We start from the raw sequence: 16,175 nt of genomic DNA, 5'->3' as shown, positions 1-16,175 counted from the left end.
ATATCTTCTGTTTTTTACATTTAGGAACTTCTCTGTTGTCTTATTTAGCAGTGTTTCAACGTGAATGAATTTCCAGATAAGTTTAATTTGAAGTAACTTGCTTCCAGTTGGAACATTTAGTTTTCTCCTCCTGTCTGTTTTTATCATTTTCAACTGAGAAAACACTATTTCACATTCAGCACTGCCCAAAGGCAGAGTTAGTGCTACAGACACCAGCTTGGCAAGCAGTGGATACATTGCCTGTACAGTCCACTTTTATCAGGGCCCAAAATCACTTTTCCAATCCCTGGGAGAGTCTTATCAAATGTGCTGGATGACATCAATGAAAGACAATTTGTCCTGTCCATTAGAAGGTTCTATTCATGCATGTTGAAGTGAACAGCAAGAGCTTCCATCTCCATTTCTCCATACAATGCAGGAACATCCTCATCCAGTGAAGACACATCTGATATTGCCAAAGAATTGACTATATAGCTATCCTGAAATCTGATAAAATAACAGAAAAATTTATAACTCACAATACATATTCAGTTGAACTTACTTTTCTCTGTATCATTTTAATGATAACAATTTATTTAGGCAAATATTTGTAACTATTAAAATATTAACAGTGTACTTGTCTACTTTAAAACAAATTATTATTATTATTATTATTATTATTATTATTTTAATCTTTTTTTTTTCTTTGTATTAAAATGCAAAATATATTCACAACTAAAACTAGAGTTTATGAAGATTTTTATTTTTAAAAATGTTATTTTTGCTTTTGTTATAACAAATGTGTCTTACATTGTATGAAAGTAAATAAGTGTAATTTAGTTGATGTAGGCTGGGAGGTCAGCCATGTTGAAAAAAGGAGAGAGAGAAAAAAAGAAAAGAAAAAAAAAACCCAAATAAACCACCCAACAATACTAACATTTAATTTTTTAATAAAAGCCTGTTTGCATCAAATGTTTAAGAAAATGATTATTGTACGGTATATCGATCAGAAAGTCATATATTTCTGTAACTATACAAATATTAATTCAGCATCGGATGTAAATTGTTGTAAAAAAAATTGAAAAAAATGAACACTTACTTTGATCCAAAGGGAATTTTTTGGCACGATCCAGCAGCTTTCTGTAACGCTGTCAGTTTCCTTTCTCGTGTTGGCATGGTTAAACAACATTTTGTTTAAAAAGTAGTGGTATTTGTAATTTTTATAACTTGTTTTCATAATAATCGAAAATAACCAATTTCCGACATCAGGGGAGCTAACTCGTAAATTAGATAGACTTGCCACAGTTCAAATTGAACACCGAAAAATGGAATGGCCATTAAAAAAGAAAAAAGAAAAAAAGGCAGGGCAGGGCAGCACAAAATAAGGGCAGGACATGCCGCCCTCCTATTTACTGCTAGCTAGAACACGGATGCACACAGGACCATCATACCTCACATGCAGAAACAACTTGTGATGGCGGTGTGTCATGTGTTATTACTAGGTCACTGTGACCTACTTTTCACGGTCTACTGCACATAACAGTAAATCCCTGTCCAGACCATATTTTGCATACACATGTACATAGGACAATCAAACCTCACGTGTGGGAACAACTTGGGACAGCAGTGTGTTGTATGCTATTACTAGGTCACTGTGACCTACTTTTCATGGTCTACTGCACATAACACTAAATCCTTATCTGGATCATATCTTGCATACAGATGCACAGGGGACCATCAAACCTTACATGTAGGAACAATTTGGGATGGTGGTTGGTCCAAAACAAACTGTTCATCCATCCCATTGCAAAAATTTCACATAATTATAATTGAATCATATCCGTAACATATTCATTAATATAGATATGGTTTTCCATCAAACTTCAGATGGGCGTATCATGTAACTCACCGGTACTCTTGTTAACTTAGTTATGCAGAATGGCAATGTTGTAACAAACTCCAGCCAATCTTTTTAATACTGTAAATCATCAAATATTACTGATCTTAAAATTTAGCGAAATTCAAATAAGTGACATATTAGCGACATAGAACTTCAGCGAGGTCCTCATATCATAAAATTAAAAAAAAGGGTTATTAGCTGAAATAATGTTTTTGACACATTACAGACAACTTAAATTTAGTAGAAAATTGCTGTAATGTGCATGCTAACTAACTAACTATTGTTGTTTACTATCCTTTTGGTTTAATCAATAGCACTTACCTATTGTTGTGGGTTTAGTTAATCATTCACAAAACAATTGCCCATATTAAAAGTTTTTGGGAACAGTTAGTTGTTCGTCTCTTTAAATTTAGCATCCTGAAATATTAGTGTCTTGTATGGCCTTGCCTAAATTCTCTAACGTTTTATGCTCACTAACATTTCCTGATTTACAGTATAGCTCAGCTGTTTTAACAGGAATGTTTGGGTGGGACAATCACATTTCATATATCGGTATTATAATACAAGTGAAAATGGAGAGATTCTTGTCCAGAAGCACAAGTGGATGTTAAGAGTTAATGTAGTGCCCTGTTTATGATAATCAATTATGGATCTCCTAATTGTTCACCACATCAATGCAAACCCCACTGATCAATTTTCAGTTATAATCAATCATCGGAACACCACCGGTTTGTGGTGCTGTATCAATAAAGAGTAGCCCATAAAGTGGCAACAGTGGGTTTCCTCTCTCAATATCCATGTGGTCCTTAACCAAGTGTCCGACTCCATATAATCATAAATAAAATGTGTTGAGTGCATCGTTAAATAAAACACTTTTCCTTCCTTCCTTTCTTCTTTAAGATGTCATGTTGAAATTACCAAACATTTGACGTCCAATAGCTGATGATTAACAAATCAATGTGCTCTAGTGGTGTTGTTAAACAAAACAAACTTCACAACAATCCTGAACATCTATTTTAATGAGATGACCACCAAATGTGAATCTAAACATCACTACACAGTTGGCATCATTTTCATTATGATAAATCAACAATATTAATATAATAAATGACATTTTATGTAAAATAATTAAGTGTATGTTTGATTTATTTTTCATAAAATGAACTGAATAGTGAAACAATAGTACAACATTAGATACATTTTAATAACTGTTATTTTAAGTAAAATAATTGTATGCATGTTTGATTTATTTCAATAAAATTAACTAAATAGTGAATTCTAATTCACTCTGCATATAATGTGAAATTTGATTGGCTAATGAAATCCATTTCAGGCAGTAAAACAAGCATAACATGTTGAAAATTTGAGGATTCCCTAAGAACCTATTTACTTATGTATCACTGGTGAACATAATTTGCAATTACAAAACCAGTATTAACGTCCACAAATGGTCAAATACAACATAGTTATCCCATTAATACTGTACAACATTAGGTACATTTTAATAACTGTTAAGTAAAATAATTGTATGCATGTTTGATTTATTTTTCATAAAAAGAATTGAATAGTTAAATGTTGTACATTTTAATAACATAATACTGTAACAAGAAAGGCAAATTCTTTCCACACATATTAAGTTTAATTTAAAATTTTAAAATTGCACATTATTTATTATATGCTGGAGTTTATCATTTTACAGTTGTCTTTAAAACTTATTTTTAGGAAATTAAGAACATGTACATGTAGGTTATATAGTGCAAAGTTTTCACCATTGACGTTTTCATTCACATGATTTTAGATGCATCTTCAGAGGGATGTTTGACTTAGTGCCCATTTTGGCACTTAAATTAAAAAGAATCTTTTTTTTTCAAAAATGACTGGTGAATCCCACAATAATAATTTTTTAGTTTTTTTGTTTTACAGGGTCTTGGTCTGGTAATGTCTGTAGCAATGCCTGTGTTTGACCGACGAGAACCCTTATCTGCAGAAGGGAAGGTAAGGACATACATGCAGAGCTGACTAGAGTGGTCAAGAAAGTTACTTATATATATATGTTTCTGTCTATACAGGGATGGGGGAGGGGATATAGCCCAGTGGTAAAGCACTCGGCTGATGCACAGTCTGTCTAGGAATGATCCCCGTCAGTGAGCCCATTGGGCTGTTTCTCATTTCAGCCAGTGCACTACGAATGATATATCAAAGTTAGTGGTATGTGCTATCCTGTCTGTGGGATGGTGCCTATAAAAGATCCCTCACTACTAATGGAAAAATGTTGCAGGTTGTCCAGCCATCTTTCTGTCCGTCCATTAACTGTTCCATTTCCTCAGCGTGTCTTTCTTATCAATTCATGTAGGATAAAGAAACCTTGCATGCAAGTACAAGTTTGGGATTGCAGTGGGTTGTGTGCCATAACTAGGTCACCACAACCTACTTTTGCCAGGTATATGATGTTCCTTGTTGAATTGAGTGGGTGGAAAGGATTTAGCTCAGTGGGTTGTGTGCCATAACTAGGTCACCACAACCTACTTTTGCCAGGTATATGATGTTCCTTGTTGAATTGGGTGGGTGGAGTTGATTTAGCTCAGTGGGTTGTGTGCCATAACTAGGTCACCACAACCTACTTTTGCCAGGTATATGATGTTCCTTGTTGAATTGGGTGGGTGGAGTGGATTTAGCTCAGTGGGTTGAGTGCTTGCCTGAGGTGCTTGCATCACAGGATCGAACCACCTTGGTGGATCCATTCAGTTGATTGGGTTTTTCTTTCCCTTGATTTGGGTCCCAATGCTAGATGAGTAATTGTTTGTGTGATGGTTTTACTTGCTCTAGAAAGATGCGCTACATGACAGTCCAGTAGAGAACCTGCTCGGTGTGGCGGGGACCGACATCAGCATATACGAATTGATGCAGCATATTCCCATGTACAAGGTGAATCATTTTAAAACACTACACAGACTGAGTCTCCATTAAAAAGGGTTTTAGGATGTAGCTCAGTGATAGAATGCTCATTTAAAGATGTATTATAGGATCAATCACCCTTTATGGAGTCAGGTTTTTATCCCATTCCAGTCAAATCCCCCACAACTAGAACACCAAAGGCCATGATATGTAATATTGGAAACTGCATGTAAAAGATGCCTTGCATCACATTTCCTTTCTCACTCTAAACCATATGTCAAAATAACTATGGGACGAATTTGCGAAGCCTGTTTTTCTTTTCATAGGTGTTTAAACATTGTACATTTATATAGTTAAATAAAGAGACTCTGTAAATTCAGGCCTATGTTTTAGGTACCAAAAAACTGTGGTTTAAGTTCTGCTGAGGTGTAAACAGATATTCCTTTCTTTGTTTTCTCCATTAAAATGGCACACTGTCTTCAGAAGAAAACTCCCTAATTCAGTAAACATTTAATAATCACATTCACACATTTATAAACATTGGTGTCAGAAACTGTTGGAAATTAAGGATGGAGAAGGCTATATATAGTGTTTTTAACTACCATTATTTCTAACACTTCTGATTTACTTTCTGAATATGATTATTTTTAATCCTTCTTATTTTACTCTCTAAATATCATTATTTTTAACCCTTCTTATTTCAGTCTCTGAATATCATTATTTCTAACCATTTTTATTTTACTCTCTGAATATCATTATTTATAACCATTCTGAATTCAGTCTCAATCTTGTAAAACTGCAAAAATTATAAAAAAAACCCCACTTTGTACTATTAAAGTGCAAATCCATTTGATACTGCTGTCACAAGATAAATCGAACTCACTATATCATGTCATGGTAGTGTGTGTAGTGGGACTTGGGGCAGTGAAAACAATACTATTTAGATCCATTATAATCTGTTATTTTTGGACTATCTTTTAATACTTGTGTAATATTGTGTAATAATGTCTATGTTGTCTAATACCTGTGTAATATTGTGTAATAATGTCTATGTTGTCTAATACCTGTGTAATATTGTGTAATAATGTCTATGTTGTCTAATACCTGTGTAATATTGTGTAATAATGTCTATGTTGTCTAATACCTGTGTAATATTGTGTAATATTGTCTATGTTGTCTAATACCTTTGTAATATTGTGTAATAATGTCTATGTTGTCTAATACCTGTGTAATATTGTGTAATAATGTCTATGTTGTCTAATACCTTTGTTATATTCTCTACATTTTTGTATGTGTAAAATATTCTCACTTTTTAATACTTTGTTTTTAGGTTATATTTTCTTTAATATCCACTATATTTTAACCTTTGTTTATTATTAACATTTATGCTTGTTGCTTAGAAAGTAATTTAATTTCATGTCACATTGTTTTCGTTTCAGCTAGGTGTTAATGGTTATGCATTTGCCATCACAAACAATGGATACATCATTTTCCATCCAGACTTTAGGCCAATGGTAAGTTCTGAGCACTTAATACATCAAGTATCTGACAATGATCGCTAAACAATTTTAAAACATTAAACAATACTTGCTAATCAATTTTTAATTGACTAGAAATATCACTGATAAAATTTTTGAAAACAGAATGTTACCTGAAATGTGTTGTGGTATTGTTAAATAAATATTGTATTCCACATACAGTACAATCTCATTGGGTCAGACTCAGAAGGGTTGAATACACTGCAACTTTTGAACCATAAATGAAGTCCTGAGTTACACTGACACGTGTTGATCGAATGGTTAGGTCGAACTACCCAACGGGTTGAACACTTTCTCGAGCAACGATGGGGTTCGAGTCAACAGGATTCAACTGTATTTGAAACATGAAACTCGGTTCCTGGTCATTATTAGAGTTAGGCATAGTGATGTTCCAATGATGATACTAATTGAAAATTGATTGGTTGGGCACTTTTGATGTGTTGATAGATTATAAAAAGCCTTAATCAGTTAATTGTCACTGGAAATGCTAACTGTAATTTTCCCTTCAATTTAAACGATGGATGGTTTTAATAGGATTGCTTTGTTTTCTAGTTCACAAAAGAGAGTCCCGTCAAGTTGGACTTTGCAGCAGAATTGTATGCAAAGCCGAACTATAACAGTGTCGATCTAGCAGAGGAGGAACTAGCCATGGATGCACTGAAAGCTGACGACGTGAGTAATCTGGGTCCTAATTCACTAAACTCTTACAACTTTGCGATCTTGCAGTGCAATGCTAAAAGACTTGCAAAGAGGATGCTTTATTATCTAACAGAGCCTAAGAGACCTTTGTGAATTAGGCCCCTGGTTCTAATCAGGGGTGGGATGTACATGTATTACAGTGTTAGAACACCCACCTGAGGTGTGGAGGATCGTAGGATCGATCACACATGATGGATCTGATAGAAAAACTATAATACATAATCAGAGCACAATGCAGTCAAATGGACATTTGGCAAAATACAACTGTTGAATTTTTACATTGATCAGACGCGGATCCGGGGGGGGGGGGGGGTCGAGGGGGTCGACCGCCCCCGCTCGTGACCAACAAGCAGGATTTTGATAGAGGGAATATACTTCAAATCCATCTAAAGCTATCTTCAAATATGAAAATTTCCTATCAGGGGGGGGGGGGGGGGGGGGGGGGGTGGGTGGGGGGGGGGGGGGGGGGGGGCCTTCAAAGGCTCAAGACTGGAGACCCCCCCCCTGCTAAAATTCCTGGATCCGCCCCTGTTGATGTGGTTCATCATTTCGTGTTTGCATTTACCATAGTTTGACACCCAATAGCCATTGTATTTTCATGCTGGGGTGTTATTAAACATTTGTTTATTCATTCATTCATTCATTCATTGGCAAAATAGTGGTTGATTCTCTGTCTAGTGCCTCATCTATAGGAGGAAGCCACTCCTGAGGAGATTCTTTACTGGAGATTCCATCCCTCTTGCACTGCCAAAAATGGGACTGCCATGCACTCCCAGACTAGTTTACTAAATCAAAACTAGCACAGAACACAGCTCATTAGAATAAGTACAGCTGTGATGACATGCACTCATGAATCACTGTCATAGCAGTGATGATATCAGGTGTTCGCAAAAGGTGAGCATATCCTGCCTCACCGGTGGCACCTGTCATGATTACTGCTACAACAGCTGTCATCTGTCACTTCATCGAAAACTAGGTTTTTTTCATTCCAATCAAAGCATCAGGCCTTGGTAATATTGTAGTATGTTTCTTTTCATATTCTTAAACTGCTCAACCGATGCACAACTGGTATATCAAAGGCTATGGTGCATGTATGTGTTGTCCTCTGTGGGAAAGCTGGTGATTTTTTATCAGATTATTTTGCTTGTTTTTGCCTCTCCTTTATGAAGTTAAAAAGCGAGATATAGATATTACTTTGCTGACAGTGATGATGGCGCAGCAACATCAACTTTTGCACAAAGCTCAATGTTAAACTTTCATGTTTAGCTCCATTTCTCACAAACTATCAATCCAAAATCAATTAAACTTGGTTCATAGTTGCATGTGTGGATGTTCATCGCAGTGCATGTGAATTTAAAAAAAAAAAAAAAAAATCTTTTGTATTTTTTCTTTTTTTTTAAAGTATAATTATTTAAAACAAAAATTAAAGTTTAATGATCTTTTTATTTATATTTTTTTAACATGTATTGATATGGACATCTATGGATGCAACTGTCAGTGATATCAAATAAGTATTCAGTAGGCGAGACATTTAATTAATTTGGTGGAATTTTTGTTTTTACAGTTTCCCAAAGACACTCCTGTCAAGTTTGAACAGGCGGCTGAGTTACACACGAAGCCAAACTATAACAGTGTGGATCTCACTGAAGTGGAGTTAGCTGTGGACGTCCTAAAAGTTGAAGAAGTGAGTTGTCAGATATAACAGCGATGACTGCTTGAATAGACGTACAAAAATAATGTTTTTTATTAGTATATTTTTCTAAATATCCATTGAAATACAAATAAAATAATCCTTTTTCTTTGTACCTTTGTGGATCTCACTGAAGTAGTGTTAGCAGTGGATGTCCTAAAAGTTGAAGTAGTGAGTTGTCTGATATAACACATTGATTATTGATTAGAATATACATGCAAAAATAATGCTTTCTATGTGTATCTTTGTCTTAATATTCAATGGACTTGACACAGTAATGATTTCTTGGAATATACATAAAAATAATCCTTTCTCTTTGTACCTTTGTGGATTTCACTGAAATAGTTAGCAATGGATGTCCTAAAAGTTGAAGAAGTGATGTGTCCAATTTAACAGTAATGATTGCTAGGAATAGACCTACAAAAATAATGCTTTGTATTTGTATGTTTGTCTAAATATCATGAACTAAACACAGTAATGATTACTGGTATTAATACTACTAGACCTTCTCTTTGACTAAACATTAAAACAAGACATGACTTGTTTTTTTGTCTTTGTCTAAACATTCATTGGACTCTTGTTTGTTAATTCACATAAAGATATCATTCACATATTGTTAACCATACACTCTAAAAACAAAATTATTATTATTATTAACAATTTAGCATTAAAATAAATGACAATCAAGCTATGTTTCAAATTCATGATATATTGGCAGTTTGCTAATCATCAGCTGCATCATGAGAGAGTGTTTAGTAGTGTAAACAAATCCTGTTTCTCTTTTTGGAGCTCATTGATGTGAAAAGTCAAATATTAGCTATAAAATGTACTCGTTTTATCTTTAAAACGTTTTATTTCTTTGCAGTTACGAAATGTTATGTTAGATCCGCAGTCAGGAGGGATACAGATGAATGTCACATTTCATTATGACACCATGGCAAGTATCTCGATTTCTTTTCATTTATTTTTTTTCTCGTTTTTTTTCTTTTGATTGAACAAGTTTCAAATTTGTATCCAAGTGAGATTTAAAAAAAAAATTCTAAACATGACAAGTATCATTTATTCTTTTCCTTCATTTTTGTTTTCATTAAAGAATTTTTTAATTTATAGCCAAGTGAGATTTAATAAAAGTGTTCTAAAATCTGATAGAATCTTGGGTTGTGTACATTCAACAGATGTTGGTGGTTAATGTGTAAGAAAAAAAACCCTCGCCTTGACATCTAACATGCTCTGATGAAACAACTTGCATATTGAGTTGTTATGTAGTGAACTTTTCTATCTAAGTCAACACTTGTCTGTTAATTAAGCCATAAAGATGTTTGATGAAGAAGAAGAAGAGGAAGGAAGAAGAAGAAGAAGAAGAAGATGATGATGATGATGATGATGATGATGATGATGATGATGATGATGATGATGATGATGATGATGATGATGATGATGATGATGATGATTATGATTATTATTATTATTATTATTATTATTATTTGAACCCAGTAGTTACCATTCTTAGCCAGGATAATGTAATCACTGCACCATAAAGGCTGGTTCTCTGTTTAGATGATCTATAACACAGAAATCATTTTTTATCACATTCACTTTATTTTATTTAGTTAGTTTAATTTATAGTTTAAGTGAACTTCAATTATATATATATATATATATATATATATATATATATATATATATATATTTTTTTTTTTCTTTTTCTTTTTCTTTCAGAAACGTGCTAGAATGAGAGGAAATCAGTATTATTACAATACAATTCTTAACACATTCAGGTAACTAATTTATATATTTCATTTTAACCTTATTTTCGTTCCAGCATTTAACCAAATTAATGTTCCAGCATGTCCTGGATGCACATCTCGGCTATCTGGGCTGTTTCTGGTTAGTTAGAAAGAAGAGGGTGTAGTGGTCTTAAAACTCACTCTGAGTGGGAGCCGGTACCAGGCTATGACACCACAGAGGCCAGTTTAATTGTGCAGTATTATCACATCCAAGTAACTGACTGGGCTCAAACCATATCTAGACTGTCTGTCCAGGACAGGGGATTAATAGTTAATTATTAAAAATAAAGAGAAGATAGATTGAATGGCTTACACCATGCCACATTGCAAGGTGGGTGAAATTTTATAAGCATGTTAGATCATTTAATGTGTTCTTTCTGTAACTAGTTTCTTCTAGAAGGCAAAGCATACAAATTAATAGTACTTTAAAACTTGGAACATATCTGTTGATTTTTCTCTTATAGTATATATGGTTGTATATTTCAGCCTTGCTTTTGTAATTCCAAATGGATATGGAATGAATAAACTCCGTCTTAAAGATTCTGTGTTACCTACAGGTAGGAAATAACATCATGGCTTGATGTACTGTACTGTTCTGAATAACTGTAAATACTGGGTAAAAGCTGGATAAACATATTGTAAGCCTATTTGGTAAATTTTGTATGAAAGTGTATATCCAAATTCCCTTTTGTTTTAACCAAAGAAAATATGCTAGAAGAATGGCTATTTAAATAGAAAAGCTTTTTAATTTAAAAAAAAAAAAAATGAGTTTATCATGACTAAATATATTTTTGGTATAATGTCATTTATGATTTAATGATTGACAATTTAATATCTGGAGTACCATTGTGAATAATTTGATAAAGTTATTAACTGTCACAACTGATACCTAGGGCAGATATCTGGGCCATACCTTCTTATAGTATGTCTTCACTGAATGCTCTAACTGTGAAAACAACACAGTTTTATGTTTTATTTCAAAGTGATACATTTTATTACTTTTGCTTTGAAATAAAAGTATCATAAAATTTGTATTTGTTTTAATCTTAATGTTACATTGACATTTGTTTTTAGATGTCCACTATCTAAATGATGAGGAGATGTTTATTGCACCATGGTGAGTTAAAACCGATAATAACACAGATGTTGACTAATGTACTGTGTTGTTTTGTATAGTATGTGCAAAGATTTAGCTATCAATGTTAATAAAGCTTAGGTAGTGGTTAGAATGTTTGGGGTTTGACTATTTTGATTCGACTTGAAACAGTTTTTACATGCCCACGTCCTTTCAAGGTTGCGGGGCGGAAAGTAGCCCAGTGGTAAAGCATTCACTTGGTGCACGGTCGGTCTAGGATCGATCCCTGTTGGTGGACCCATTGGGCTATTTCTCGTTTCAGCCAGTGCCCCACAACTGGTATAACAAAGGCCGTGGTATGTACTATCCTGTCATGGGATGGTGCATATAAAAGATCCCTTGCTGCTAATCGAAAAGAGTAGCCCATGAAGTGGCTTTATGTGCTGTCGGTCTAGGATAGATCCCCTTCCGTGGGCCTATTGAGTTATTTGTTGCTCTAGCCAGTGCCCCATGACTATGTGCTATGTGCTGTCCTGTCTGTGGGATGGTGCATATAAAAGATCCCTTGCTATTAATAGAAAAATATAGTGGGTTTTATCTCTATGACTGTGTCGAAATGACCATATGTTTGACATCCAATAGCCGATGATTAATAAATCAATATGCTCTAGTGGTGTCGTTAAATAAAACAAACTTCTTTTGTAATTTATATTTAGTTATAATATACATATAGTTGTGTATATTGAGGTTGTGTGTTTTCTGCAGGGTGTTCTGTCGGAAGGAAGACACTGGCACTATGTACCAGCTGGTCAAGGAGGAGCTTGTTCGGTTAGTTGCAACTGGCCAGTTCAGACATTCCAAAGAGTGTAAGTAACCACTTTATAAAATAATTATGGTTATATTTTTACAAGATGTATATTTAAAATCTGTATGTTTGTCTGTCACTCTGTCCACCAGTTGTTTACCAACCACCAGAGAACCGGGGGGGGGGGGGGGGGGGGGGGGGTGGCGTTATCTGATTGCAGTAAGATTGGGCTTCCTTTTGTTGTTATAGTTACTCATTTCCTTTACTCCTCTCCATACTGTTTTCTGTCTTCTTTCTCGCTTTTCTGGTTGTCTCCTTTTTTCTTAAATTCCTCACTCTATTTCGCTCTTCTCTCACTCTCGCTTTCCTTTTTCACTCTTTCCCACTTGCACTTTTTGTCCATCATTCTTATTCTCCATATTGTTCTGTCTCTCTGTGTCTCTCTGTCTCTCTATCTGTCTCTCTCCTCTATCTCTTTCACTCTGTCTCTGTCTGTCTGTCTCTCTCTGTCTCTCCCAAACAAAAATTGCAAGCTTATTAAATAGCTCGTAACAACCTTGCAACAACTGCTAACTACCAAGTTTCGAGCTAGTATTTGGAACCTTTTTACAACCATGTGACTAGCTTGTTGCAAGCTTTTCTTACATGCTTGCAACTAGGTTGTAGCAAGCTTGCCACACGCTTGTGACTACCTTGCAGCAAGTTTACAGCAAGCTTGCAAAATGAAAATATGCTTGCGGGAAACTAGCGAGTTGAAGATATGCATGCAGCAAGCATGCAGCTAGCTTGCGCAAGCATGCAGCAATTATTTAAGCTTGCAAAATGAAAACATGCTTGCGGGAAGCTTGCAGAATTACTGACTACATTATGCGAGCTAAATGTTAGCTTGCAAATAGCTTGCATTGCTTGTACAACCTTGTAACAAGATTGTAACTACCTTGCGACAACCTTGCCACAAGCATGCTGTCTCTGTCGCTGTCTCTCTCTCTCTCTCTCTCTCTCTCTCTCTCTCTCTCTCTCTCTCTCTCTCTCTCTCTCTCTCTCTCTCTCTCTCATATAATTATTATGTTGTTTGTGTTTTATCATTATTAGGTGATCCAGATTTACTGCGTCACTTGGTGCTGGATGCCAAAGTGACGGACAACTACACGAAACTCTGGAAGGGTTTGGTCACCAGTCCACAGAGGGAGGACAGACAGTTCCATGGGTTTTCAGTCTTGTGAGTTCAATATCTTCATTCCCTGTTATCCGACTCAATATCTGCTCTTCCTACACTCAAGAACTAATAGTAATGATTTATCTGGGGTGTGGCAGTTGCTTCCCTTGAAAAATATACACTCTTCAATTTAAAAGTTGCCTTTTTTGTCTAGCTTAAGATGAACCTACATTAAAGTGCCCAAAATATGTTTACGTCTTCCACCCCAGTTATTTTATTGTGAGTACGGTCTGATTACAAAGCTAAACATCCATTTTTTGTTCTGTTTTTATTGTTTCATATTTACAAAGTCCAATGTTTTTGTTCAAAGAAGAAATTTCCTTCCTGGTTTTCATGTAAGTTAATTTATGAGATAAACTTCTGTGGTATATCCTGGTTTTGAAATCTCTGGACTGCTAGTAGTACTAGTAGACTAAAGGACACCAAAACTACAAGAGTTTTGTCCCTTTGATGACGTTCCAGTTCATGTTGAAATAAATGTATCTAAATTAATAATAACTTGAGCAGTCATGATCTGTTCCAAAGTACTTGTATCTCTATTTTACAACTTGTACAATTCTGTCTTAGTATTTAATATATTGATTAGGCCTGGTGCTTATAAAACACTTAGAGTCTAGACTCAAGACTAATAGAGTCTGAGACTTTAATGTCATGACAACGCCATACGAACTGTATGCATGTGACATCATTACAGATTGAGTCTGGACTCTAAAAGTTTTGTAAGCATGGGCTCAGATGTCAACTGTAGGTTTGAGGTTTTTTTGTTATTCTTTTTTCAGAAATGAATATACTAAAAGGTGCTTCACAAAATTTTGGAATAACACAGTCAAGGAAAGATGTGTGTTTAATATTCATAAAGAGTAAGTATTGGCGGGATCCACATGGTCACACTTGTACTCTCGTATATTTATAAGCACGGGCCCAGAAATGCCCAGAAGATACAGACACACTGCAAATTGCTGACAACTGTTGATTTGATGGTGAAGTTCCAACTGATTTCAAACACTACCACAAATAATTTTCCAGTTCAGTCAACTTGTAGAAAGGTGCCAGAAAGCACACGTCCCAAGACGGTAATCTGATATGACCTTTTCATTGCTTAATTGGACTCGTCATTTAGGAGGGTAGACAGACATTGCTACCTGTTGATAATGTCATTCTGTATTGGCGGGATCCATGATATTTGTCATCACATTTGCCTTGGACTCATTATTACACATTCCCGAGGAATTCTGAAGGTGTGTGCAAGACAAATATGCTTGAATCTTCAGTGGGCATCAACATTTTGATGTGATTGATTGACATGTTGTCAGCAGTCAGCAGCTAGTAGTTTTGTTCATTCTTTGGTGGTGTTAAAAATGAAGGGTCGGGACATAAGAATTTGCCTGATGTGCGTTAGATTTAGGATAGATCTCCACTGGGCTATTTTTCCTTCCGACCAGTGCTCCACAACTGGTGTAACAAAGGCCATGGTATGTGCTGTCCTGTCTGTGGGATAATGCATATAAAATACACCTTGTTGCTATTTCACCAGAGTAGTCCATGGAGTGGCAGCAGCAGATCTCCTATCAAATTATCTCTGTGGTCCTTAACCATGTGTCTGACGCCATACCACTGTCCTTAACCATGTGTCTGATGCCATACCACGGTCCTTAACCATGTGTCTGACGCCATACCACGGTCCTTAACCATGTGTCTGACGCCATACCACTGTCCTTAACCATGTGTCTGACGCCATACCACTGTCCTTAACCATGTGTCTGACGCCATACCACGGTCCTTAACCATGTGTCTGACGCCATACCACGGTCCTTAACCATGTGTCTGACGCCATACCACTGTCCTTAACCATGTGTCTGATGCCATACCACGGTCCTTAACCATGTGTCTGACGCCATACCACGGTCCTTAACCATGTGTCTGACGCCATACCACTGTCCTTAACCATGTGTCTGACGCCATACCACTGTCCTTAACCATGTGTCTGACGCCATACCACGGTCCTTAACCATGTGTCTGATGCCATACCACTGTCCTTAACCATGTGTTTGACGCCATACCACTGTCTTTAACCATGTGTCTGACGCCATACCACTGTTATGACAATGTGTTGAATGCATAGTGAAATAAAACACTTCTTTGTTACTTTGTTAACATTTATTTATTTGTTTGCTCATTTATTTATTCGATGATTTGTTGTGAGACTGATCACCCTTGATGATCCATCTGATTTTTATTCCATCAGAAATGGTGCCCCATGACCGATATATCAAAGTACCATATCATATGTGTGTTTCTGTCTGTGAAAAAATGCATATAAAAGATCCCATGCTGCTATATGGTCGGAATAATCTTATATGGAAGCAGCAATTTTGCTCTTTTGCACTCTAGATGAAGTGTTAAAATAACCAAATGTTGAACACAAAATAGCCATTAATTAAAATTTTGCTGTATATTCATTAGCAAAATATTCCTAACCTTTTATGCATCCATTTGATTGTTCATTTGTTTATTTGTCCATTCATACATTCACCCATCCATCCATCCATCCATCCATCCATCCATCCATCCATCCATTCATTCTCATAATA

At 35.5% G+C, this 16,175-nt stretch overlaps 1 protein-coding gene across 1 annotated transcript in view; it reads left to right on the top strand.

Annotated features, from left to right (window-relative positions):
- The window catches only part of LOC121368880 (voltage-dependent calcium channel subunit alpha-2/delta-3-like), a 70,597-nt gene extending 58,160 nt beyond the window's left edge, over nt 1-12,437 (top strand). Inside the window, exons 12-19 of the mRNA XM_041493638.1 lie at nt 3,803-3,874; nt 4,706-4,804; nt 6,214-6,288; nt 6,865-6,984; nt 8,576-8,695; nt 9,567-9,642; nt 11,563-11,605; nt 12,329-12,437. Of these exons, the coding sequence (XP_041349572.1) occupies nt 3,803-3,874; nt 4,706-4,804; nt 6,214-6,288; nt 6,865-6,984; nt 8,576-8,695; nt 9,567-9,642; nt 11,563-11,605; nt 12,329-12,437 (714 nt within the window). The remainder of the gene's footprint in view (nt 1-3,802; nt 3,875-4,705; nt 4,805-6,213; nt 6,289-6,864; nt 6,985-8,575; nt 8,696-9,566; nt 9,643-11,562; nt 11,606-12,328) is intronic.
- Nucleotides 12,438-16,175: the final 3,738 nt, after the last annotated feature.

The sequence above is a fragment of the Gigantopelta aegis genome, chromosome 3 (genome assembly GCF_016097555.1).
Source record: "Gigantopelta aegis isolate Gae_Host chromosome 3, Gae_host_genome, whole genome shotgun sequence".
Classification (NCBI taxonomy): Eukaryota; Metazoa; Mollusca; class Gastropoda; order Neomphalida; family Peltospiridae; genus Gigantopelta; species Gigantopelta aegis.
The sequence above is the reverse complement of the archived record's forward strand: the minus strand, read 5'-3'. Positions and strand labels throughout refer to the sequence as shown.